This window comes from Alligator mississippiensis, chromosome 1 (genome assembly GCF_030867095.1).
Source record: "Alligator mississippiensis isolate rAllMis1 chromosome 1, rAllMis1, whole genome shotgun sequence".
Classification (NCBI taxonomy): Eukaryota; Metazoa; Chordata; order Crocodylia; family Alligatoridae; genus Alligator; species Alligator mississippiensis.
Window position 1 is genome coordinate 38,327,082 of NC_081824.1, and position 25,012 is coordinate 38,352,093.

The following is a 25,012-nucleotide window of genomic DNA, read 5'->3' on the forward strand; positions in this document are numbered from 1 at the left end:
AGATGGGCACTATATTTGCTCTTTTCCAATCATCCAGAACCTCCCCTGATCATGAGTTTTCAAAGATAATGGCCAGCAACTCTGCAATCACATCAGCCAACTCCCTCAGCACCCTTGGATGCCTCTTGTCTGGCCCCATAGACTTCTACACATCCCACTTTTCTAAAGAGTCACTAACCCTTTCTTTTGCTACTGTTGGCTGGTTACCTCCTCCCCAAATCATGCTGCCAGGTCTGGGAGCTGACCATGCCTGTTAAGACTGAGGTGAATAAAGCATTTAGTACTTCAACCTATCCCTGTCATCTCTCACTAGTTGAAACTTGAAGTCACGAGTCGCTAGCTGAAGTTGAAAATCACTAGCTTAGAATGACCATTTGGCAGGAGTGTATTACTCATGAGTAAGTGCTTCCAGATAATGACATCTTAGAAAAAGATTTGAAAGGAACATTTTAAAAGGAGAAACCCTAAGATGTACAGCACCTGGGAAAAGGAAGGATATTTCTTACTGTGGAGGAAATTAAGTGAGAGACAGCTTCTTAGGGATGATGTCTGAAAGGATAAACATATTCTAATCATCTTAATTAGATCAAGAAAAAAATTTAGTCTGGCAAATGCATGCACCTTTTTGAGGGGGCAGGGAGGGGACAGGAAGTTATAAACGCAATGTGGGTTCCCCAAAAATCCAATGGATGATGCATGTAAATGGCCAGAAATTGTACTTAAGCTTTGCCCAGAGAGCAGAGAGGTCTCCAGTTTTCCTGGGGCACAGGGAGACACTGGAGTCCTGCAGCTAGAAGGTTGAGTCAAAATTGCATTCTTTGGTGCATAAGGAGTTCTTAAGGGCTTGAAAAATCAAAGGAGGAATCAGAAACAAAATGAAAATGAGGACACAGGAAAAAGGATAAGTAAAAAGGAATGGCACATTCCTGAAATCCTATAAAGGTAAGATCAGAAGAAACCGGTGTGAATTTCTGAAAAGCTAAACTAAATTATGAGTTACAACTGCAAATGATATAAAAGGCAGTAAGAAAAGATCCTCCTAGCAGGTTGCTGCCTCAGGCAACATGCCTTTCAAGTAGGCTTTGGCCCTCCCCTGATGGTCTCTCAGCAGCTTGAGTATGATGCAGTTGCTCAACCCTGCTGGCCTTTGCTGCCTGAAAAGCCTCTCCACCTGCCCATTGTAGACAGTCCTTCACCAAACAGAATAAGCAAACAGAAACCTTATTATCCAGCCCCTGAGATGGATCCACTGTAGCTTCAGTCTTCCTTCCCAGATTTGCCCTGCTAAAGAAGTTTCCTGCTTCTGGTGCTTTTCTTCCACTCCACCCCCTGGTTCTGCCTGTGGAGGGTTTTTAATTCCCAGTCAACCATGCCCTCCTTAGCCTCCCCTCAACCCTTTGTAGCCCTTCAGTTTAACTAGCTGTCTTTTCTTAAGGGGACAGGGCATCCGTTACAATCCTATACATATATTATAAGAAGAATGAAAAAAAAGGGAAGGACAGCAAACAAAGGTGAAGTAGAGAAGGCTGTGATATTCAAGAACTTCTTTGCTTTAGTCTTCATTAATAAGGCTAAATGTGATCAGGTATTTGACCACATTATCTGAAAAGGGGGTACGAGCATGGACCACAATAGGAACTTAACAGACAAAAGAATTTTTCAATATGTTCGAAGTGGCAGGGACCAATGAAATTCACTTTGAGCAGTTAAGGAACTCATTGAAACAATCTCTGAACTATAAGCAATTGTCTTTAAGAATTCCTGGAAGACTGGGAAAGACAGATACAGGCATATTGGAATGACTCCTAGGAAAGCAACAAGAATGATAATAGATTATCTAGAAAAGAGAATAAAAGAGAAACCTTTTAAATTGTAATGGTAGTGAAGCAGTAGATCAGGCTAACTCCTGGCATCTCCTTCTGGAGGTTTTTAAGACAAGTATCTGTCAGTAATGGTTGAGGTATACTTGATCCTGCCTCATTACAGTAAGGATGAATTAGATGACCTCACAAAGTCCTGCCCAGTTATGTGGGTTTTTTTAATGCTTTGTTAATATATTACTTGTAAAGTCTTTGACCTCTGATCAGTAAAGGTAGACCCAGAAATAGCAGTGCCTACTGAAATTACAGTGGGACTAGGTTTGTGAATTATGCCTCAGATTGCAGATCTGAAACAATCTGTTGAAATCATTTGAGCACAAATTTTCCAAAGAAGAGACATTGGCATAAAAGTACCCAACATATACACTATTTTGTTTGAGATTGACTATGATGACCAGGGATCCTGTTTTCCTCTATTTAAAAATCCCAAATTCTTTGATTACCCCACCCCCCATGTGTTTTTTCTGCAATTAAAATGAAAAACCACTAATATATATATATATATATATATATATATATATATATATATATATATATTAGTGTGCATGCATGTGTGTGTGTATTGTAAATTATTCCTACACACACACAGAGAATATATATATATATATAGTGGTGTTTCATTTTAATTGTGGGGGTGGGGGGTTAATCAGAGAATTTGGGATTTTTAAATAGAGAAAACCAGGATCCCTGGTCATCATAGTCATTTTTTTTCCCCCGCAAGGAATGGAAAACCTGGATCCCTGATGATGATGATGATGATCAATAGGAGAAAAAATTGAGAAAAACCCACATGCACTTGGTAGATGGGATATAATATTGTCATATGTAGGACAGAACTCAGTGGTGAAGAGAAAAGCATTACACAGTCATAGGCACTGAGCTGTCAAAGGCCTAGACCAGAATCCCATCATTAAAAAAAACTTGTTTTGTTTTGTTTGTCTGTAGTTACAATTCTTGTTAATGTCTCTTTCTTACTTATAACCAGATGAGTGAATTTTATTCATATGAATGTTTGCGGAAAGCAAAAGTACTGTGAATTTTCATATTAGTTCTCAGAGACATGATCGCAATAATGATGATGATAATTATTATTATTATTATTAGTCACAGAACTAATTTGCCGAGCACTTATGTGAATTCATAAATAATTCAGGAACAGGAAGAGGGACTCATCTACTTTATATAGTTTAGGCAACGGACTCATCAAGAAGAAAAAACATATTGTAAGAATTAAATGATCTTGAAATGATTTTTTAAATGGAAAGTAAATATTTACAAAACTCTCTTTATTGGTCTATGATAGGCTTTGCATCTGACACCCCTTAGTGGTCAGACTCACCTGCTCTCATTCTGCATTTTCACTCATCTCCAAGCCTTGGTAGGCAAGATATTAATCTTATGATATTTTACTGGGGAGGTTGCCTCCAGAGCACAGAGTAGCCTCTTCCCATAGTGTCTTTATTCCTTGTTTAGCCCTTAGACCTCCTCTGCTTCCAAACCCCAATCATTGGGGCTCTTCTGATTCAAACTTTATGGGGTTTAATTCCCTTTTAAGATGACTCTAGTTATGATTTAGTATAATCATGGCCTCTAGCTGCTCCCAAATCCATATCCATTCCTTGTAAACGTGGCTCATTTGCCACTTGGAGGGGGCCTCCTCACCCCATACTGACACTGAACCCCTAAGAAACCAAAACCCTTGTACAACCTTCAGACTTCCTGGCTTTGGCCCCTTTCCTCTGGCCGAGTCCCCTCAGCCCAAAGACCATTACCATAAACCCTGGGCTTCTGGGCCATAGCTTAACCCCGACAAGTCTGCTTTTGCTTTACACTACCCTGGAGTCCCTGACCCTTATAGGGCTCTATACTGGGTGCCCCATAGGCATCCCTGTGACCTCCACCCTACCCCCATTCTTCTGGTGTTTAAACTGAAACACAGAAAAAGTACCTGGAACCGGGTGTTAGCAAGCTGGTTGCAACCAATTCAACCTCCTCAGGGCTATAAGAGTTGCCATGTTCCTCCCATAAGTACCTGACTTGATTTGCCAGCTCACAGGGTACCTCCTTTTTCCTAGCAGCCAACTCTGTCCTGGCTTGATCTCTTGCAGCCTGCAGGCACAAGCTGCCAGCCCCAGCCCAGAGGTTGGGCTTATATATAGTCACGCCTTGCCCCTTCTGGTCCCCTGACTGCTGCCTTTGAAAAGGGCCCCAGGAGTTTCTGTTCAGCCTAACATGCTGACTGGACTGCTCTGCCTTGCAGTCCTCCATAGTTATCTAGCAGCCCCATGCCTCAAGGCCTTGGGTCCTTGCTTCTGTGAGCTTTCTACTATCTGTTTATCCAAAATGCAGCTGACCCTAATTCAGCTGTCTGCCCCAGAACACACTAACCTGGTGCTTTCTCCTCTGAAAGTAACAGGAGCCCTTGCCTTCCTGTTGCAAGGTCAATGTTAGGCTTAATTGTTTTTCAAAAAACATCTGTCTGTAACAGGCATCGTTTCCGAGCTGGGCCAAGCTGCGGCCCGCTCACCTGTTCCTGCGGCAACCGCCCGCCTTCTCTCCTGCCACATCTTGACGTTAATTAATTAACCAGCAAGAGGCTGCCATTGTACTGCCCCGATGCCAGGGGGTGCTATCTGCGGCTCCTTCCTCCCCAATACCGCATCCCAAGCCTCGCGGATGTAATTGCTGTTATCTTTGTTCTGCCCCCTTTCTGGGGCTCACTATGCTGCCCCCTTTCCAGGCTCACTATGCTGCCCCCTTTCAGGGGCTCACTATGCCCATCTTGGGCTCAATCGCCCCTCTCTGGGGCTGGGGTCTACACCCCCGTAAACTGCGCCCTCACTGGTGCCTGGCTTGCTGTGCCCAACTTGGGCTTACAAAATGGCCTCCTTCCTGGGAGCTCGCCCCGCCCACGCTAGGGCTTCGCCAGAATGCCCTTCCCTAGGGCTGGGGTCTATACACCCCGTATGCTGCGCTCTCCTGGGTGCCGGGGCCCCCACACAATGCTGTGGGTTACCCCTGAGGATACTGCGCCCTCACTGGCGCTAGGGCCCCCACCCCTGTGGGTCCCTATGAGGCCTCTTCCAACCCCTAATAGCCTCACCCAAACCACCGGTTTAATAAACAAAACGAAACACAAGCCCCTAGGCTGCAACATAACTATAAGCCGCCTGGCTACAACCACACTGCTCCGACATCTTGGAGTTGACTCTCACGCAGTACCTGCGGTTACTTCTCACATCTCTCCTCCAGGAGCTCCTGCCTCTCTGGCTGCTGGCAGGGAACTGCTAGCCTGGCCTCAGCCCTGGGCTTTATAAGGGACAGGCCCTGCCCCCTTCTGGCCAGCTGACACCCATTAGTTGCCCCAGAAACCCGCAGCTGTGCTCATTATGTTCTGCCAGGGCTCTCTCTCCCTGGCAGTTTTCATTCTTTAGGAGCAAGGAACTGAGGTGCCCTGTGACACTGTCAAAGTGGAATATGAAAAAAAATGGGTGCCTCTATACTTGCTCCAATGAATTCTAATTAGAACATGTCAAAGACGACTCAATTAATCTGAAATGCTGGACTCATTAGAAGGCTCCAGCATGCCTCACTGTATTTAGTGTCCCAAGTTTCAACGCTGACAAGTGCAAGGTGCTGCACCTGGGGAGGAAGAACCAGCAGCATACCTACAGGCTGGGGAACTCCCTTCTTGTCAGCGTAGAGGCAGAAAAGGATCTTGGAATCATTATGGATGCCAAAATGAACATGGGCCGACAGTGTGGGGACGCTGTCAGGAAGGTCAACCACACCTTGTCATGCATCCACAGATGCATCTCAAGCAGGTCCAAGGAGGTGATCCTCCCCCTCTATGCGGCACTGGTCAGGCCGCAGCTGGAGTACTGCGTCCAGTTCTGGGTGCTGCATTTCAGGAGGGATGTGGACAGCACTGAGAAGGTCCAGAGGAGGGCCACCTGCATGATCAGGGGCCAGCAGGGCAGGCCCTACGACGAGAGGCTAAGGGACCTGAACCTGTTCAGCCTCCAGAAGAGAAGGTTGAGGGGGGATCTAGTGGCCTGTTACAAACTAGTTAGAGGGCACCAGGAAGCATTGGGGGAGTCCCTGTTCCCCCGAGCACTACCAGGAGTGACTAGAAATAACGGACACAAGCTGGCAGAGGTTAGATTCAGATTAGACATCAGGAGGCGCTGTTTCACAGTCAGGGCGGCTAGGATCTGGAACCAACTTCCAAGCGAAGTTGTGCTGGCTCCTACCCTGGGGGTCTTTAAGAGGAGGTTAGACGAACACCTTGCTGGGATTATTTGGCCCCAGTACTCTTTCCTGCCACAGCAGGGTGTCGGACTTGATGATCTGCTCAGGTCCCTTCCGACCCTACCAACTATGAAACTATCAAAATGGCAGCGGGACACTTTAAATAAAACTCACTGAACAAGGTTTAAAGTGCCCCTGCCACCATTTTGAAATGCAGGATGCTGAATACATGCAATGCTGAAGTGTTTAATTAGTGCCACTCTAATTAAAACACTCCCTCTGCCCCACCCTGGATCTTGAGTATAGACACCTGCAATTCTCACTTTGTGAAGACTTTGGTTAAGAACATTAGGCAAATACTTTGGACTTATTGTCAAAATCCTAGCTCTTTCATGTGTTACATCACCTGCCCCTCAATGTGTTTTTTAGCCCATGCCAACTGTTGTTTATAAACTCCTTGGGATACAGATTCTCTCTCTTAATTCCCACATGAATAGGGCTATTCAATGTAGGCAAAATTCCTGACTAGGACCTCCAGATGCTACCTCACTATGGTTAATACATCCTGATAATGAATAGTTTTGCTCAGTTCTAATTCATGTAACAGTTAAAGTTAAGTTTAAATAATGTTGCATATTTAAACTTATAAAAAAAAAAGATACACATTTAAAACTAAAGAATTATTAAGCTAGAGAGTGAAATACAATATAGGATTACATATTGGTAAAATCATGATTTATATAACATACTGAGGATTGAAAACACATCTACATGGAACATTGAAAAGATTAAAAAACTGCACGTGTAAATCTTCCAGGGGACATTGAGCCTGCATATTTTTTCCTCATTCATTTCTTCCAATTTATAAAAAACTGCAATACATTTGCAATCCTGTATTTTATCAAGTTGCCTATTTCACCTTATGAGCTTTTATTTCAGTATTTTCATTACTTTCCAGCTGTACTTTATCATATATAACCTATTGTTCAAGTAATAATTTCCTGTTCCACCAGGGATTATTTTATGCCTGCATTTGCAACAAACAAAATTTCACTTTTACATTTACAGGAATAATTTATAACAATATAAGCATTTTTTGGTTGAACTGGCCATGCTGCACCTTCTTAAGTATTTATAATAGTGGAGAAACTGCATGTCAACCAATCCTATGTTGCACAACCAATCCTATGGAGATACAAATTCCTCCTTTCACACTCCAAAAACAAATGTCAAAAACATTTTTGACACTGCGTTTCAATCATATTTTAATAAGAATTTTAAAGACTAAATTCTGGCCTCAAAGTTCAGTGAGGTGAATGGAAAAACTCCCATTAATTGATCTTACAAACGTTTTAAATATAATGAGATTCAGTTATTCTCTGTCCCAACAAAAGTCTGTATTTTCTTTGCGGCCCTAGGAAAAGTTTTAAATTATTAGAATATCCTTCTCTTTTTTTCCCACACATTACTTTTACACATTGTATCTCTGTGTTAGTTATATACTGCAGTTGAAAACTTTAAAAAATATATTTTGTAAAGAAGGCAGGAAAATATGCAGAAAATAACATACATTTTGAAGTGTCAAATCACTGATGTTTGTTGATATTGCTCTCAGCCAGTCAGCACTCTCCTGGGCTGTATAAAACTGAAGTATCCCAGTACTAACTCCATCAAGTGCCAGCACTTCAAATGCATTAGATCTGCAGTAAGAACAAATACATACCATAAAGGAAGTTATGACAGTTTTCAGAAACTACCCAATATTCTCAAGCTTTGCCTGATTTTTAGAACTTATTACATGGTTGTTTTCAACTTTACAAACCAAGAGAAAAACCAAAAAAAGAGGGACCATATATATACAGTTTCAGAAGACAGAGTAAATACATTTCTCTATTACTGTTTATGTATTTTGGTCTAGTATAGCTTTAAGTATATAATCACTAAACTTAAGATGGCTGAACAATGTGTCAATTAAGTAAAAGTCACAAAACCTAAAAATATTTTTTCTTACTCTAAAAAAATAAACATAAACCATAAAATGAGTAAGATGTTTTCTGTAAGTTCTTTTATTTTTTATATTTTTTCTATATAAAATTTCAAGCAATATTTAAATGTTACCTACTTTGCATGAAAATATGACTACATTAACATGGTTATAAGAAATTGAATTGAAGAGCCCTTTTTTATAACTTCTCTGATATATTTTATATTCTAGTTGGCCTGGATTCATTTTTTGAAATATGTATTGACTTTAATCTAAAAAAAAAAAAGCCAGTGTTTTATTCACTAAATGTATACAGAAGACAGATATGACACATGCCCTAGAAATCCACCTCATTTTGTGATGCTAGAGTGGTAAAATATATGAGCCATTTGCTAGTAGCATCGTTCTGTAATTGTCAGGAGCTCTAGGAAGATTAAGCAGTAGCACATAACTACACAAGTCAAAATGTTGGATATAAAAAAGTTCCAGCAGCAAACTTTCAAAAGTACCATAGTTTATTTTAATGCCCAACAGTAGCCAGAGGAAGTAGATCGGGGTAGGCAAAATATGGCTCACGAGCCAAATCTGGCCCACCAGGCACTTTCGTCCAGCCTGTGGGCACCCACCAATGAATTGTGCCCTGCCCAGCCCTTCTGCCTGTGAGGGTGGGAGTGAGGCACCCACACATACGCACCCCCTCTCAACATACCCTATTGTGCCTCACTCCCACAGCCAGGGACTTCTGGTGGTAAAGGCCAGGGGTTAGAGGGAGGGACTTGTGGTCCCAATATGATGACTAGGGCAATTGCCAGGAGGTGGGGCTACTCATGTGGCCCTTGACAGCTCACCAAAACTTGTTAAGGAGCCCTCCAGTTGAAATAATTGCCCATCCCTAAAGTAGATGATACTTAGATATCATGGTGATAAATAATAGGAAATAGTTAAAAGAGAGCTCAAACCTCTTCATCATCATCATCCTCTACTTCCATTTTGTATTCTTGTTCAATTCAAACTCAAAAGAATATAAGTTACTGACTTGGAAATACCACTTCATGAATCAAGAATTGAGAATACAATTGGTTTTTCTTGGAAATCTCCTGCTGCCCAGCTTATGTGACATAGCAAATCGTAGTCTAAAGTGACAGCCTCATATGAGGTTGAAAGTCTAACCATCTAACCTTCCTTCTATTTCCTGCTTCTACTGCTAAATTAGAAGCAGTGTCCTACTGCTAAATTAGAAGCAACATGCCCAATTCTATGCCCTTTGACCATGATAAATTTGACAGCCTCTGCTGTGACTTTCCCATTGTTCCCTACTGGGTGGGCTCATGGACTATTATTCCAAAAAAAGAAAGAGCAGAAATGATAATGCTCACGGAAGTTAACTGAGCCACACCAGACCATTTCAAAAAAGGTTAGGACAAGTTAAAATTTTAACCTCGCCAAAATACAGAAGTACTGGAAATGGTAAAATGGATACTTTTACTGTACTGAAACTGTACAGTAGGATTATAACTTCGGTATACATCACTTGAACCAATATACCTGTGTCAGATAATCAGATTAGTGAACCTGTCTAATTTATACAATATTTTATTATGCCTTCTTTCTTTTAAAGGCATTATACTATATGGCATAAATACTACCAGAAGCAACCTCCTTTAAAATAGGTACAGATGAAAGGAAAAGGGAGCATGGCTCTTTCCAAGTTCCTTAATACTAGCTGACAAGGCTGGGTCAACAATAAAACATTTTCTTTAATCTTTATTCAATATTAAAGTTTATAACAGCCTTTTCTCTGTATTAAAACAACTTCTCTCCTCAAATCTAATAGCATATGTTAATTTTTCCCCCACTATTCCCTTACAAAGGTTTTTATGTGCAAAGGCAGAAGATAATAAAATCAAGTGAATCAACTAATTAATAATACAAACACTGAAAAAAACCCACTTGATTTAACAGAGACATTAAATTCTTGAGACCCAGATCTTTCTGCATCTCCCTTGGCTGTTCTTCCATTCCTGTCAGTTTTCTATTCCACTTTTTCCTACTTGACTCCTATCCTTGCCTCCTAGTTCTAATTTTCCTTGCTCTCCCTATCTAGAGCACTTCCTTCTTTTTCCACTCTGTCCTTGCTCCTGACTCCATCATTCCCCTTTCCCACACATATTGTTATTAGAATGCTCCAATGGGTATCAGAGAAAGATGCATAGGGTTAGGCCAATTGTTCTCTTATGGCACCTGAATATCAGTTACATACTAAGGCCTTAGCAGGTCATGTTGAAAAGTTATGTTGTCAGTCTGGCAAGTAGTATGCGTAGCCACCATACTGGAATCTAAGATAGCTGCTGTGAATTCACATTTAGTCAATATTTCAACCTCCCACTACAGTTAGAAAATTAATTCCAGTGATGAAACCAAAGTTATGTGAATCAAGCAGATACTTTCTGGCATAGTCGCCATACTGGAGTCCAGGATAGCTGCTGCAAATTTAGAGTTGTGTTCATTATAAGATACCCAAAAGGTCTGCAAAATTGCTACATCAACTCTGTTCTGTTGTAAATTACCATGAGATGAAAACTTCTAATGAATATTGTTGACAAGAGATGCGCCCTTAAGCAAATATTACAATGGAGTTGATAGCATCAATGAAATATGGGAGATATGACTTGGAATGTACAGGATGCATCATGTCTCAAAGAAGGTTAGTAATCATTATCAATGCCAAGCCAAATTACAACTGCTACAATTGTGCAAACAAACAAAGCACTCATTTAACATAGGACAGTTGTTGAATTCAACACTTGCTTTGGCAGTATACTTCAGAGACTATCACATTGTGTTGATCCTGTGCTGCAATATTCCAAAAGCCTCAGTTGGCACCATTCTTGTTACAGTTCTTTTACACACAAATGACATATTGAGAGACTGTTAAGAAAGTCATGCAAGGTAGAAGATGAAAGGAAAACATTACCAACAATATCAAGAGAAGAACACACTCCGACATTAAGCAGATTATCTACTCCAGCAGTTCACCCGAGGATGCGCATATTCTGCCAGAGACATTTCAATAAGAAGAGACTGAGTTAAGTGCTGTAATTTGAACCAGTCCATGCAATACATAAGCTGGCAGAGAAGAATGAAGTGTTGCATTGCTGAATTGATGTCAAAGTCCTAATAGCTGCTGAGGCACATTACCATCCTGAATGTAGGCAGGACGAACCACAGAAGCAACAAGTCTCTTGTTTCCATTTGCATTTGGAGATTGTGCAAGAAGATACTTCTTTCTCCTAAAGGGAGAGCATTGCATCAAATGATTGATGAACTATTAGTTTTGCATGGAAAAATGTGTACAGCCTGAAAGATATACTTGAAAGATATTGCAATTTAGTAGATGATGAAGGCAGCACGTGTCCTCTGATCACACTGAAGCAAATGAAGCAAGAACTTCAGACTTACTACAAGACAGACATTCATGTTCAGTGCCAAAGAAATACAAATCTTCCACTCCCTGCCTTCCAAACTGTGACCATTGGTAAAAATGTACAAGCAATTGTAATTTTGATCTAAATGATGAGAAAGCAATTGGTTTTCAGTTCAGAGAAGAGTTTTTGTACCCAAGAATCTTGTATTATGTTGCTCTCAAGATCAAAGTAGATTTGACAATTATAGCCAGCATGAAGGGATACAGAAACTTGAATGAAGAGCAAGCCCAAAAATGTGTTCCTGATAGCATTTACACATCGATCTGTTTGATTTTGGAAGAGGACGATGACTTAGATGTTGAAAGTCATGCACAAGATAAGAATCTAGACAGAGATGTACTGAATATATGTCAGGATTTGGTTTACCTGCAATCAAGGGGCAACAAGCTAATGCCAAAAAATATTAGGTTAGCCTTGCTGATATATCGCACAACTAGATCTAAGAAGCTGGTACAAAGTTTCCATGCTGCTGGATCCAGCATACTGTATGACACAGTTTGTCGCATCAATGCCACCATTGCTGAGAAAAACTTAAAGGAATTTTGGGATAATGGAGTTGTTATCCCAAGGACTCTCATTCCTAATCATTTTGTTCAGTTTTCTTCAAACAACAGTGACATCTTGGAGGAGACACTGGATGGAAAACAAACATTTAATGAACCACAAATTGTAGCATTTCAAAGCGAACCATTTAAGACTGAAGAAATCATTAATGGAATAGGAAGGAAAATAACCTTGAAAGATGTACCACTTGAATTTAACAGTCATTCCAGTGATGATGATCCATAACAAATCATTGAAATCACCCATCCATAGTACAGGTAGTAACACAACAAGAAGCTCTACAACACAGCTGTTCAACAGATGAAAGCAGAGCTACCATGCATACTGGGTAGAATATCTCCTGACAACCGGGAGAATGTTGCCATACTAGGGCAGACAACTTTTAACTAGTTTCTTTCTGATATTTCACCACCATTGATTGTTCAGTTTTGTCCTATACTGTCTGCACCAGCAGCTGAGTATGACACCACTTGGACTGTCATCATGCAATGTAAATCAGTTGCAGGACACCTGGAACAACAGCACATATTCATAACATTTGATCAGGCGTATTGTAAAGTGAATGAACTTGTGTGGGTTCAGCTAAAAAAGCCTGCAGGAGTAATCATTTGATTGGGAGGCTTCCATATCATTGTGGTTTACCTAGCAGCAGTTGGTCAGCATTTTGCCACTTGAAAACTTGAAGACTCTTGGACAGAAAGTGGATTATTTTCAGAAAACACCACCATCAACATAATGAAAGGAAAATTGTACAACTGTGCTGTCAGAGCACACAAGATCACATTCAAAGCAATATGGAATATGTTGATAAGCAAATTCATTGTGTGGTTGTGTAGCTTGAGCAAAGGATTAGATTATGATGTTGTTGATTAACTTTCTGGTAGCATAGCTGTTGCATTCAAAAACAATGACTGTAAAGTAGTAAGGAATGTGATGAAAGAACTATTTGTGCATCTGTCAACAATTGTCACTCTACTTCAAGAATTTGTGGAAGAACTTTCCCACCAAGGTCCGTTTGCACTGAAAGAACTATTTGAAAGTAGTCAATACAATCTTGTGCTTCATCAGGGCTGAACATGAAGGAAAGTGGCATGATAGCTGTGCATGATCAAACCAGTTACACAAGATGGGGGACCAGCATATCTTGAATGTATGAAGAATTGAGGGGTATAGGTTGTAGCTGTGTTAGTCTAAGGACATAAGCAGACGAGGTTCTTTGGTTAAATATGATATCTTTTATTAGACCAACTCAGATAGTTGGAAAAATTCTTATTTGCAAGCATTTGGGTACAAATACTCTTTGTCAGGCTAAGGAAGCATCTGCAGCTGGTCAGTGCTCTTACTGGATGGAATGAATAATAAAGAAGCCAGAGGCTGGTATACACACAAGAAAGCCAGTCACTGAAAATGTAAATTGAGGAGTCGGTGGGTAAGAGACAGGTTGAGTTGAGGGGAGGGGAATGAATGTATCTGGTAAATATTGAAGAGGTACCTGGGAAGTCAGATGTTAGGCAGGTTATAATGTGTCATAAATCCAATGTCTATATTTAGTGCATGATTTTTTATATTCAGTAGGTTGATGAAGTGAAGTCTATAGGCTCATCTGTGAAAGATGTTTTTCAAATTTCCTTTGACGATTAGAACTGAGAGACTGGAGAGAGAGTGGTTTTGTTGTGAGAAATGTGCCCCCACAGGTAACTGGGTATTTTTGTCTTTGATAGATTTTTGGCATGCATTCATTCTGGTACACAGTTGTTGTTTGGTCTCTCCTACATATTTTCCATCAGGGCATTTGATGCATTGGATGAGAGATATTTTATTTCTGGAGGTGCAGCTGTAAGATCCAGGAATTCTGATGATCCTTTTGTGGGGTGCAGTAATTGTGGGGGTGGTGAAGATATCCTGGCAAGTTTTACATTTCTTGTCATGGCATGGTCTGGATCCATTCAGTGTGTTTTGGGCCATAGGAATTTTGATTCTCATGATGAGGTTAGTGAGGTTTGGTGCTTGTTTGAAGACAAGGATGGGTGGTCCTTAAAGAGATCTTTCCAGAGCCACTGATATTAGCCTTCAAACAAGCATCAGATTTACCCAACGAATCTTATCTGAAGAATTTAGCAAATTTTGCTCCTACAGAGTATGCTGACTTGGTGGAAGAAGCATTAAGGGTCAAGACAACTAATGTCCCATTTGTAAACATTTCAACTGACCAGGCAATAGAGCGCATTAACAAGGATTGCAAAACTGCCAGTGGCCTGGTAAACATAACACACTGAATCAGCTAGACAATGATGGGAGCTGAACTATAATGAAAGAGGTCACCTTACTTGGATGGTAAATCAAATGTTTGGGATGAACAACCTCTTTCAATCACACAGAAAGACAAAGGGCATGACTAAAATGAGATTACAATTATGTCAAGTTGTCACAAGAGCCATTAAAAAGGTACCACTTGTTTAAGGTTTTGAACAGTGAGCTGTTATGTATTTCTACAGGAGATTCTATGATGGAAAATATTGCATTAGACATTCTGAATGCATGGGACAGAGGAAGAGGAATCGCAAATACCATTACTTAGAAATGTCTTACTCAAGATGCTACCAAGAGCTTCTATGCAAATGTACCCAAATCAAAACTTGAACTTCGAGGATGTAAAGTCAACTATGGGACAGCACACCAAAAGGAAACAGATTCAGAATGCAAAGAAGATCCAGCAAAGGTTACTTGCAGTAGTTGCAGCAGGTAGAAGGTTCAACATGCACTGTCTCCTACAGCACAAACTGTGTGAATACCCTCCATCACTTTTTAAACCCGATAAATTGCTCAATGCTGCTGATAAAGCATCTGTGTCATGGATCTTGATTGGAGATAAACAGCAACTTTTCTGCTAGATACTACTTGTGAAAAATCAGCTGTTATTGTAGATGGCATGGCTTTTGTACAGAGAATACAAAAAGTTGAAATCTGCATAAACATTTGGAGATTGAGCTGATTCCATTGTGTAACAAGTGTTTGTCAACTATTCTAATATGTGAGATCAAGTTGACATTGTCTTTGATCAATACATATCACCAACCATAAACACAGGCACAAGAATATTAAGGGCTCAAACTATTAGGCTGATCCACAGAATCATTAGCAACAGATCTCCTCTGTTATGGGGAACATGGAGTAGTTTCATGTCCTTACCAGCAAACAAAGAACACTTAGTTAATTTTCTAAGTGAGGAGCTTCTTAAGGAATTGCACCATTTTTTTCCATTTGAATGAGAGCTCCTTTTTGGTAGTTTTGCTGATGGAAAAGAATAGCACTTCAGCTCATGTGACATTTCACAACTGCATTCACAGCAAGAAGAGGTGGACACAAGAATGCTCTTATGGCAAACATTCAGTCAGTCAGGGATATTCCTCTCTAGTATTCCCCTGCAATGACACAGATATACTGGTCCTTCTTCTATGACATGATCTTGTGCCTAAGGTTTGGATGAAGAGAAGCAACCCTGCAAGATTCATTCCAGTTCATAATACTGCGTCAGAGTAGCCTGAGCCAGTCCATGCATCTCTAAATGAATTCCACAGTGCTCATGGTTTCTCCTGCGAGAGTCACTGCTCTATCAGGAGAAACTGAATGCCCATACGAGGCCTAAGTGTTAGCTCACTGACAAGACAACACCTAGGGGAAATTTCTAGCTGTTCTCACTGCCCTCATCACTGTTGCCAATGACAGCTGTGATTATTACATCTGAAAGGTGGAATGGGATGGCCAGAATTATCTATAAATTATGATAGATGTCAAACAACTGTGTATGACTTGTAATGAATGACTGAGTAATCAATTAAGAGCAAACGTTATTGGTTCCAAGAGCTATACTTCTATCCTTTTCAGGTGTGCCCATTATCATGGCATATTAGCAAGTCTTGTTTAAATATGCCAGAAGGATTAGGCTGAGAAAGTATAATCATTTAGGGATGGATACACTGAATATGAAATGTAAAATTCCTTTTATGTTTTAAGAGGAAAGCATGGAGGTGCTTCAGATGTGAAGAAAAATCTTAAAGATGGAAATATGAACCTTGTACCATTTCATGATTTTATTGTTAATTGCTGATGTGCTCTCTTTATTTAACCAATTCAATAATTGTTGGTTTCAGGCATAAGCTATCTTTGGCACAATACCTAAATCTATTTTTTGTGTTTCGAATCTGTTTCTTTTTCCTGGATTGCTAAGGTTTGTAGCCAGAAACAGGAACTCTACAAAAATCATGTACTGGTTCCTCAGTTGGTCAATTATTTTTATTTTATGTCTATTAATCACTTTCATTAGCTCCAGCCCTTTTCTCCAAGACCATAACTTTTTCTTCTCATGACTGCAAGCATTGTTACTCAGGAATATAAGAGGCCTGTTTTTTTTACCCTCAAGCTGCTCCTGAAGGCTCCACATGATGAGAAGAGTAACAGATTGCTACTATCAAGTCATTTCTTCAGCATTTGGATTTAATGCTTTTGTTAATTTTGAGTGATTTCAGTTATAGTCCTCATGACTAATTAAACTGCTTTACATAAAGAAATGATTGAAAAGTGAATAGGGAAGATAACAGGGAAGGATTGTTGGATATCAAGTGTAAGTGGCTGTGTCAAGTGACTGAATGAAGTATAAATAGTGCTGGCCACCGCGTAGTCAAACTGTAACTATATAATTACTTTTCTCCCTAAGAAAACAACAACTAGCACAAATTGCTACAACTGACAGTATATTTTGTAGCCTATCACTGCACTCTGTTATGGAACTTTGTGGCTGGTATGGAAGTATACAAGTGTGCACCTTTGTGAGTGTTCTGTAATAACACAGTAACAGAAATATCAGTTATGCAAACTAGGCCCCAATTGTAGGAAGGTTTCACATTAGTTATGTGGGAAGTCCCACTGGGCAAACTTGGAATGTTGATATAAAAACCATGTGAAGAAGCCTTTGCAGAACTGGAGCTCATAAATCAAAACAAAATTGTTAATCCATATTCAGAAAGTATGTGAGGATAGTACTGAGTAAATTAAAAGTGATAAGTGTTGTGGTAGAAAAAACAGACAGGATTGGTTTCATTCATCTTACTGAATCAATTGACAAAATAGATGTCAGTAAAGTTAAATAAGCATTTGTTTTATAAAAGTCTTAATGCATTTATTTATAGTTTCTTCTGAATTATTAGGACGATTACAGTCACATGCTATTTCCTAATAGCTGCTTCAGCACAATAGGTATGTGTTGGAGAGCTAAAAACATTGAATAATAAATCATCCTGTTGTATTGTAATTAATCCTTTGTAGGAACACTGCATTTATCTTACTGATAGCTTTATGGCTGACTTGATAGGTCAATGTCTTCAATCTCATAGTGTAACACGTGTCTCTAGGTATCCCTGGGGCCATAAAATGGCTAGTACAATCTAGATCTAGTTGATAATTACCAGACTGTCCTGTCACTATGAAGCCAGTTCAGATTCAGAGTCATCTCATGCCCTGATGGCATATTTGGCAGCAAGACAGTCTACAGTCTGTAATAAATGAACTTTATTAGTCTGAATCACAGCCACAGTAAACCTCATATAATCTATGTTGTAATTACATCAGAAATCAATCAGTTTTACAGGGCATAGGTGCCTTTTAAGGCCTCTCCTTACTAGATGCTAGTAATCATGATTGCCACAGTGGTTTTCCCTGAAGGTCAGGGGAAAGGAAAGAAGGGAGGAACTAAATCAGCTGGCATGATTTTGCTAAGATGATGCTGTCCCTGATGCATTCCCCCAAAGAAGCTGGTGGCACTGAGGAGCAGGTCAGAATAAGATCTGGTTGATGTGAATCATTTGCTGAAAACAATTTAACTTCAAATTTAACCATGTTTTTTCTTTATGAGACAAGCATGTCTACAACATATTCATCATTACATTAATTGAATGGTTTGAACAACCAGTTGTCAGACTATGGTTTGTTCATACTAGTTAGTGTAATGTATTAGTTACATTACACTAATCACTGTTATGGCAAGTGATTCTATCTGTTTAGATACTTATGACTCCTATCTCTATAGTATTTGATAACCCCACAAGTACTTAGAACACCAGGATTAGCATTGCCCTATCAATTCCTGAAGTGACAACAGAGACATCAGTTCAATTATAGCAAAAGACTATTTTACATTGCTAGAAGCTGCTCTCCTGCTGCTGCTAATAGTTTTCCTCTTGCATCAAGAGGTAACTGAAATACTTTGAGATACCTGAAATGAGTAGCTCCATCTTAGCAGTTCTCAATAATTCTGTGCCATGGCATGACTCAAGCTGTGGTCAGAAAGAAAGAGAAGAGTTGTCCTATTAATATAGTTTTTGACTGATTGTTAGGTAAATGGAGCCCTTGATCTCTGTGATCTGCAGGTACTACTGTAACAAACAAGCAGCAATAATCAAACCCACAAACAAGATCATTCCATTTAGTCACAACTATATTTGCAAATGTGATTGTTCATTATTCAATATGGTTCTAGGCCTAATAAATTTATGGGATCATTATTCTTGTTAATTGGGCCATGTTTTCCTTTCCTTATTCCATTACGCTTACTCATACTCTCTCAGTGTACCCTGAACAGTAACTGTCTCACTTCTTAATACAATATATAGAAACTGTGTCTCTAGAATATTTTAAAATCTGATCTACTTTAATTTAAAAGTGATTCACTGTGAATGTGTTACATTTAATGTATTTTCTGCATGAGCAAGACGACCAGTAGTAAAATATCACCAGCCAAAAACAATGCGATTAACATGCAGCATTTTTGAATTTCCATGTCACTGCTGTATTGTATCAACCTAGACATTAGAAAAAGTCTTATCAGCTAGCACATTTTGTGCCTGTGGGTGTGTCTACCTGTTCATTGTTGCACCGCAATTATAGTACATCAGGGTTAGTATTTGTAATTACAGGCTACTGCGAATTAGTAATTACTAGATTTAATGTGCCATAATCAGTGCTACTTCGCATTAGCGCTGACACACACTTTTTTGTGATGCTAACGAGAGCAGACTAATTCTACTGCACATTAGCATGGGTTTTGCCTGCCATGCTAATGTGCAGTAGAATTCGTTTACTATGCCTTTAACATCTCGTATAAATGCACCCTGTATTAATTCTATTATTTTAAGGAGATGTTCCTGTTTATTTTTATTTAAATATCTACAAAGATTCATACAGTCAGGGATAAGTGAATGATAAAACCCTGTAGGTAAATAAATATCTCCAAAGCATATTCCATATTTTCCAACACTCAAACTGCATATGTTGTTCAAATTACTAGACTTGCAAAGCAACTAGCTAATTTGTATTTCAAACAGTAATATAATCTGAAGATTTTTTGTGATAATATTAATTGAGAACAAGCAATGATCTCGATCCCTATCAAATACTATAGAGATAGGAGTCATAAGTATCTAAACAGATAGAATCACTTGCCATAACAGTGATTAGTGTAATGTAACTAATACATTACACTAACTAGTATGAACAAACCACAGTCTGACAACTGGTTGTTCAAACCATTTAATTAATGTAATGATGAATATGTTGTAGACATGCTTGTCTCATAAAGAAAAAACATGGTTAAATTTGAAGTTAATAGGGATTTTATTTTTGCATTTTGTTACTTTTGCTGATAATTTGCCACATTGTAACATACAGTGCAGTTTCAGGCTTGCCAAAGTGTGTCATTTCCTAATACAAACATGACTGGAGAAGTAGGATGTCAATATCCTAATGCAACACATTACCTGGGATAACTAAAAAAAGGCTTTTAATTCTACAGATAAATAGATATGTATTTTTTTTTCAGAAAAGAAGAAAACCTTTCAAATACATTTTTCTTGTTTTCAGGTACAGTTGGACTGCACACATTACTGCAGATTCCAAAACAAGAATTTAGTCAAATAGTTTGCCAACAAGTAAGGAAACATTTTCTTTCAAAACAACAATTAAAGAGCTGCAGATATCATTTGAATGGTTCCCCCATTATTATGTGTTATATGTTATAGTGCTATGTAGAAGGAAGTGCCCTAGCTGTCAAAGATGGTTGCTTTTCTGGTACACTAGTAAGGTATGATTATACAAGATAAACTGCCAGTGCTTTGGACCAAATAAAGTGTTTTGCTTCATTTCTTTGATGAGGAAAAGGAAGCAAAATGCTCTGTAACCTCCAAGAATTAGTAATTCAGCACCAATCTCTTAACTTTTCCTATTGCAATGTAGCCACTGCCTCCATTTCTCCTCAGTTTTGAGCTATGTCTTAAATTCCCTCAATGCTGATAGTTTATTTTACCCAGAAATCAGTCAGCCAGTCTCTCAAACTATAGAGACCCACAATGGATCTAGTCTCTTCTCTGGTCTCTCTCTTTCTGGAGAGCAGATCTGCTGCATACATACATCCTTGTTTCTTTTTTCACAAAGCTTATTTTGGAATTTGCAGTCACGTGAACCCTGCAAGTCCTAGAAGATCTTGCTGCTTGGACAGGATTGCAATAATCTGCAAACATACTTTATAGGAACCAGAACCTCCTGTTATTTTATGCTAAAATGTTAATATATGTGTAACTGAAAGGCATGTAACCCATTCTTAAACACTTTAAACAAAAGACATATATTACAAAACCAAGTCTATAGCTTCTCCTTTCCCAATACCAACTAAAGAGTTTAATTAAACACACACCATACTGTTTTCCTCTTTCTGATGAAAAAAATCATATGGAAGGGAGGAGAAGCAGTCTCCAAGGTAGTTAAATGCCAAAGTGTTTGCCATCCATAGGTCAGACAAACACAAGGACACATAAAACAAACAACACTTTAAACCAGGGATTTTCAACCTTTTTTAAAGCGTGCACCCATTCTGGTGGGTACCTCTCCCAGACTGTACCCCCTGGATGGGGCGGGGAGGGGGGTCCACTGGCAACCAGTTGACAAATGAGGGAGGGGGGACCTCCAGCAGCTAGTCGATTGGGGCAGGGGGTGCTGGTACTGCTGCTGCTGCTGCCATGAGCTGCTGTTCCTGCCACCATGCATTGCCTGCCACCACCACACACCGCCGCTGCACACCACCACCACCTGCCACCACCTCAGGCACGCAGTGGCTCGCAGCTTCAGGCAGCATGTGCAAGCAGCAGGGAGCAGCAGCACGTGGTGATAGCGGCCGCTTCCCAAGTACCTCCGCTTCTCCGTGCCACTGCCACGTACCCCCTAGGGTCTTCCCAAGTAATCCCACTGGTATGCATACCCCCCTGTTGACAACCCCTGTTTTAAACTATCTACAGAAGTCACTCTGTATCCAGTACCAGCCACAATACCACCATGATACCCAAGTCATTCAGTGAAAAATATTTTCCTATTTAACACTTCATTTCTGACAGGTAGGCAGGAGGATGTAATAAATAGAGCTCCAAATCCTTATGTAGTAGAGCCACCCTGCCTTGTGCTAGATGCATCACAGCTAAACATAGCTATTATTTACTAAACTTAACTTCAGTAAATCTAAACTTTAATCTGCATGATTAAATTTCATCGCATTTCTATTACACTAGTTCTCATGTCAACTAATTCCTCTTGTATATTTATTACTTCCTTTTTATCGCAGATATCTCCCAACTTTATGTCATGAACAAATTTCATTATTCATATAATATATATTCAAAAGCTTTTCCTGGTACTGAGAGCAGGCTTATGTGCCAATAGTTACATGCAATGTTTTTTTTTTTTCTTCCATATGCATGTTATCTCCAATTATGTTTTTTTGATAAGTGATTAGATAAATTTACTGAATATGCTTTATACCAGACCTATATTTTTACACACAAGGTACCATATCTATACACATATCACAAGGCCCTGATCAGACATGCATATTGTTTTAAGAAGGCAAACTGAAGAAAGAAAGATTTTTTTTCCAGGCTCCTAGATGTCATACCACCATGGAGAAGGGTTGAAGACCCATCAGTGTCATTGTAGCAGGGCATTAGAGCACACCTGGTCCCTTAAGGTAGCAAACAGCTGGAGAAGCTGTTTGCAAGTGGTGAAGGGGGCTAATGAGGGATGCACATAACCAGAAGAGGGTTCATGCTGAAGCTATATGCCCAGAGCCTGCACCAGTCAGGAAGTCTAGCCCTGGCAGTTATGAAGGGAGGAGCTCCTGATGGCAGAGCATCAGGACTCCTGAACTGACAGTGGAGCTGAATGAGAAACAATGCAGACTGGGAGATAGGTAATGCACCCAGGACAGAGAGGGGCTCCTATCTATAGACAGGTAGCCTTGGTTTTAGGTTAAGCCTAGAGAGGGTTTGGATGCCTCCTAGAGGACACAGGTGCTTTGATATAGTTGCACCAGGGTTTAACCTTGAGACCTGCTGGGGAAGTCTCAATGTTCATTTTAGAGTCCTGGGTATACAGACCCAGAGGGGCTGACCAAACTAGGGGCTCTCCAAGCCCAGGGGAGGGGCTGAGATCTGGATCAAGGGGTCCGCAGACCCAGAGAGGGACTGCGTATGGAACCAGGGGGCCAAGAGCCCAGAAAAGGGGTTATCATAGAATCATAGAAAATTAGGGCTGGAAAGGACCTCAGGAGGTCATCTAGACCAACCCCCTGCTCAAAGAAGGACCATTCCCAACTAGATCTTCCCAGCCAAAGTTTTGTCTAGCCATGTTTAAAATCCTCCAAGGATGGAGATTCCACCACCTCTCTAGGTAACCTGTTCCAGGGTTTTACTACCCTCCTAGTGAGAAAATTCTTCCTAATATCTAACTCAAACTTCCCTTGCTGCAACTTCAGACCATTGCTTCTTGTTCTGCCATCTGCCACCACTGAGAACAGTCTAGCTCCACCCCTTTTTGAACCCCACTTCAGGTTACATGTGGGATAAGGCATCTGAGAGTTCAGGGAGAAGCTGGGTAAGGGACCAAGAGGTCTGAGGGCCCAGACAGGGGATGAGAGTGTGAAGTGGGGCAGTGACAACACCTGCAAGGATTGGGGCATGGTGCAGGGGAGGAACAGAGCCATGCAATTTGCTTTTAAGGATACAGATGCCCTGCAAGGGTATAGACAGGATGAGAGCTGATCAGACTCACAAGCTGAGTCAAAACCAATAGGGTCCAGGAGGGACCTGGTAAGGGACATTACACGATTGGGACTCACTCTATGTCCCATGGGCAGCCTCCCTCATTTAACTCTTCATAAAAGAGGCATAGCAGGAAAGTAATCAAGGGAGGGCAACATTAGAGTGATCTGGGACAACATTAGAGTGAGCCACATGGCAACCAGGGGGCATCACAGACACCCCTGTGATCATGATCCTGCTGTAGTCACTCCCCCTGCCCCTGCTGCTCTGCCAACAGCTATAGGTTTAATTCTCTTAACACTGTCATTAACCTCCTCAAAACTTGAATTTATTAGGGGCTGTGAAAGGGTTAAACCCATAGCATGTGGAGGAGGAGTGAAACTGATCTGGGGACTCTGCCCCTGCTCCATGTGTCTGAAGTGTTCAGCCATGGGTGATCCCCCGAGGCCATTCTAGTGTCCCTACTTCTATTCCAGTGCAGAAACCAGTTTCCTTGTTTTAGACATGCACTCCAAATTTGGATGGTTAATTTTGGGTGCATGGGGAGAAGGGGAAGTGTGGAGGTGTATGTGTTAGGTGAATAAATAGGGTTCCAGAATTCTGGAATCATGATTACCGAGTCCTGAAGTGTTCGCGCTGAATTCACTGAGACTTGCTCCTATTTCAGTTATAGTTATGTTCATTCTCAAGTCTTCATTTCCATTAGCCATCCTGCCTTTGCCTCCATTTTTAACATAATTATCCTTATTGAAAATTGAATAAAATTATTACTTTAGTTGTTGGACCATATCTAGATCTAGAACCTTTACTCCATTCTCATTGTATATAGTCCCCACTTCTTGCCTTGTTTTCTCTCTGTGGTTACAACCAAGAACCTTTTGCGATTCTGCTAATGTTTTTAACATGGATTGTGAGATTTAGAAAATATTCTCTCTTCTACAAATCCTCCGAGTCAAATATAACTGTTCAATTAATTGCAATTACTAATTGCACCTGGATAACAAGAAAAAAATCAAATTAGCACAGTAAGTGGATTCATATTTACAAGCATCCCACTCCTTGAGTCTAGCTGCCAAATATAACTCCTCAGGAATGATCAATTTGATGGATCTCTGTGAACTGAAAATGCTTCAGAGATCAAAGTTATGGCAAATATACAGTCAGTACACTTTTTAGTACTCTATTCACCAGAGATAGCAAGAGCCATCATTATGTAACTATTATCATCAGCTAGGGAGAATCCTGAAATGACAATGTTTTCTGGAAGAAAAAGTTTTAGCCATGATCCAAGAAAAATGAATATAAAATAATCTAACGATGTTTTAAACAATACAATTGTGCTATCTGTTTCCATAACACCTCCCATCTATTGTAAAAGTAAAAAAAAAATATACTGTGGTAGGGATATATGACTGAGGAAGGCAGCTATTAAAATTTACTGATCTCAGTATTTCATCATTGACCTTGCATTCTGAGTACAGGCAGTCCTCGGACTTATGACAACTGGTACCTGAAAACCACATTTTAAGTCGAAATGCTGTAACTCAGAACCGATTTTCCCATAGGAAACAATGTTATAAGTGGGGGATTGGTTCTTGAGCCAATGCCCTATACCCTATTTTCACTAAAAATAACCCAGAATTTTGTACTCAGTTCAATTATAGATAAGTAATATAGCTACATTCATGTATTTAGATTGTAAATAGCAATCCTACT

The 25,012-nt window shown here is 40.0% G+C and overlaps 1 protein-coding gene across 1 annotated transcript in view; it reads right to left on the reverse strand.

Annotated features, from left to right (window-relative positions):
- Positions 1-25,012, reverse strand: part of SNTG2 (syntrophin gamma 2) — a 625,784-nt gene that overhangs the window by 150,923 nt on the left and 449,849 nt on the right. Inside the window, exon 10 of the mRNA XM_019492704.2 lies at positions 7,702-7,831. Coding sequence (XP_019348249.1) covers positions 7,702-7,831 — 130 coding nt within the window. The remainder of the gene's footprint in view (positions 1-7,701; positions 7,832-25,012) is intronic.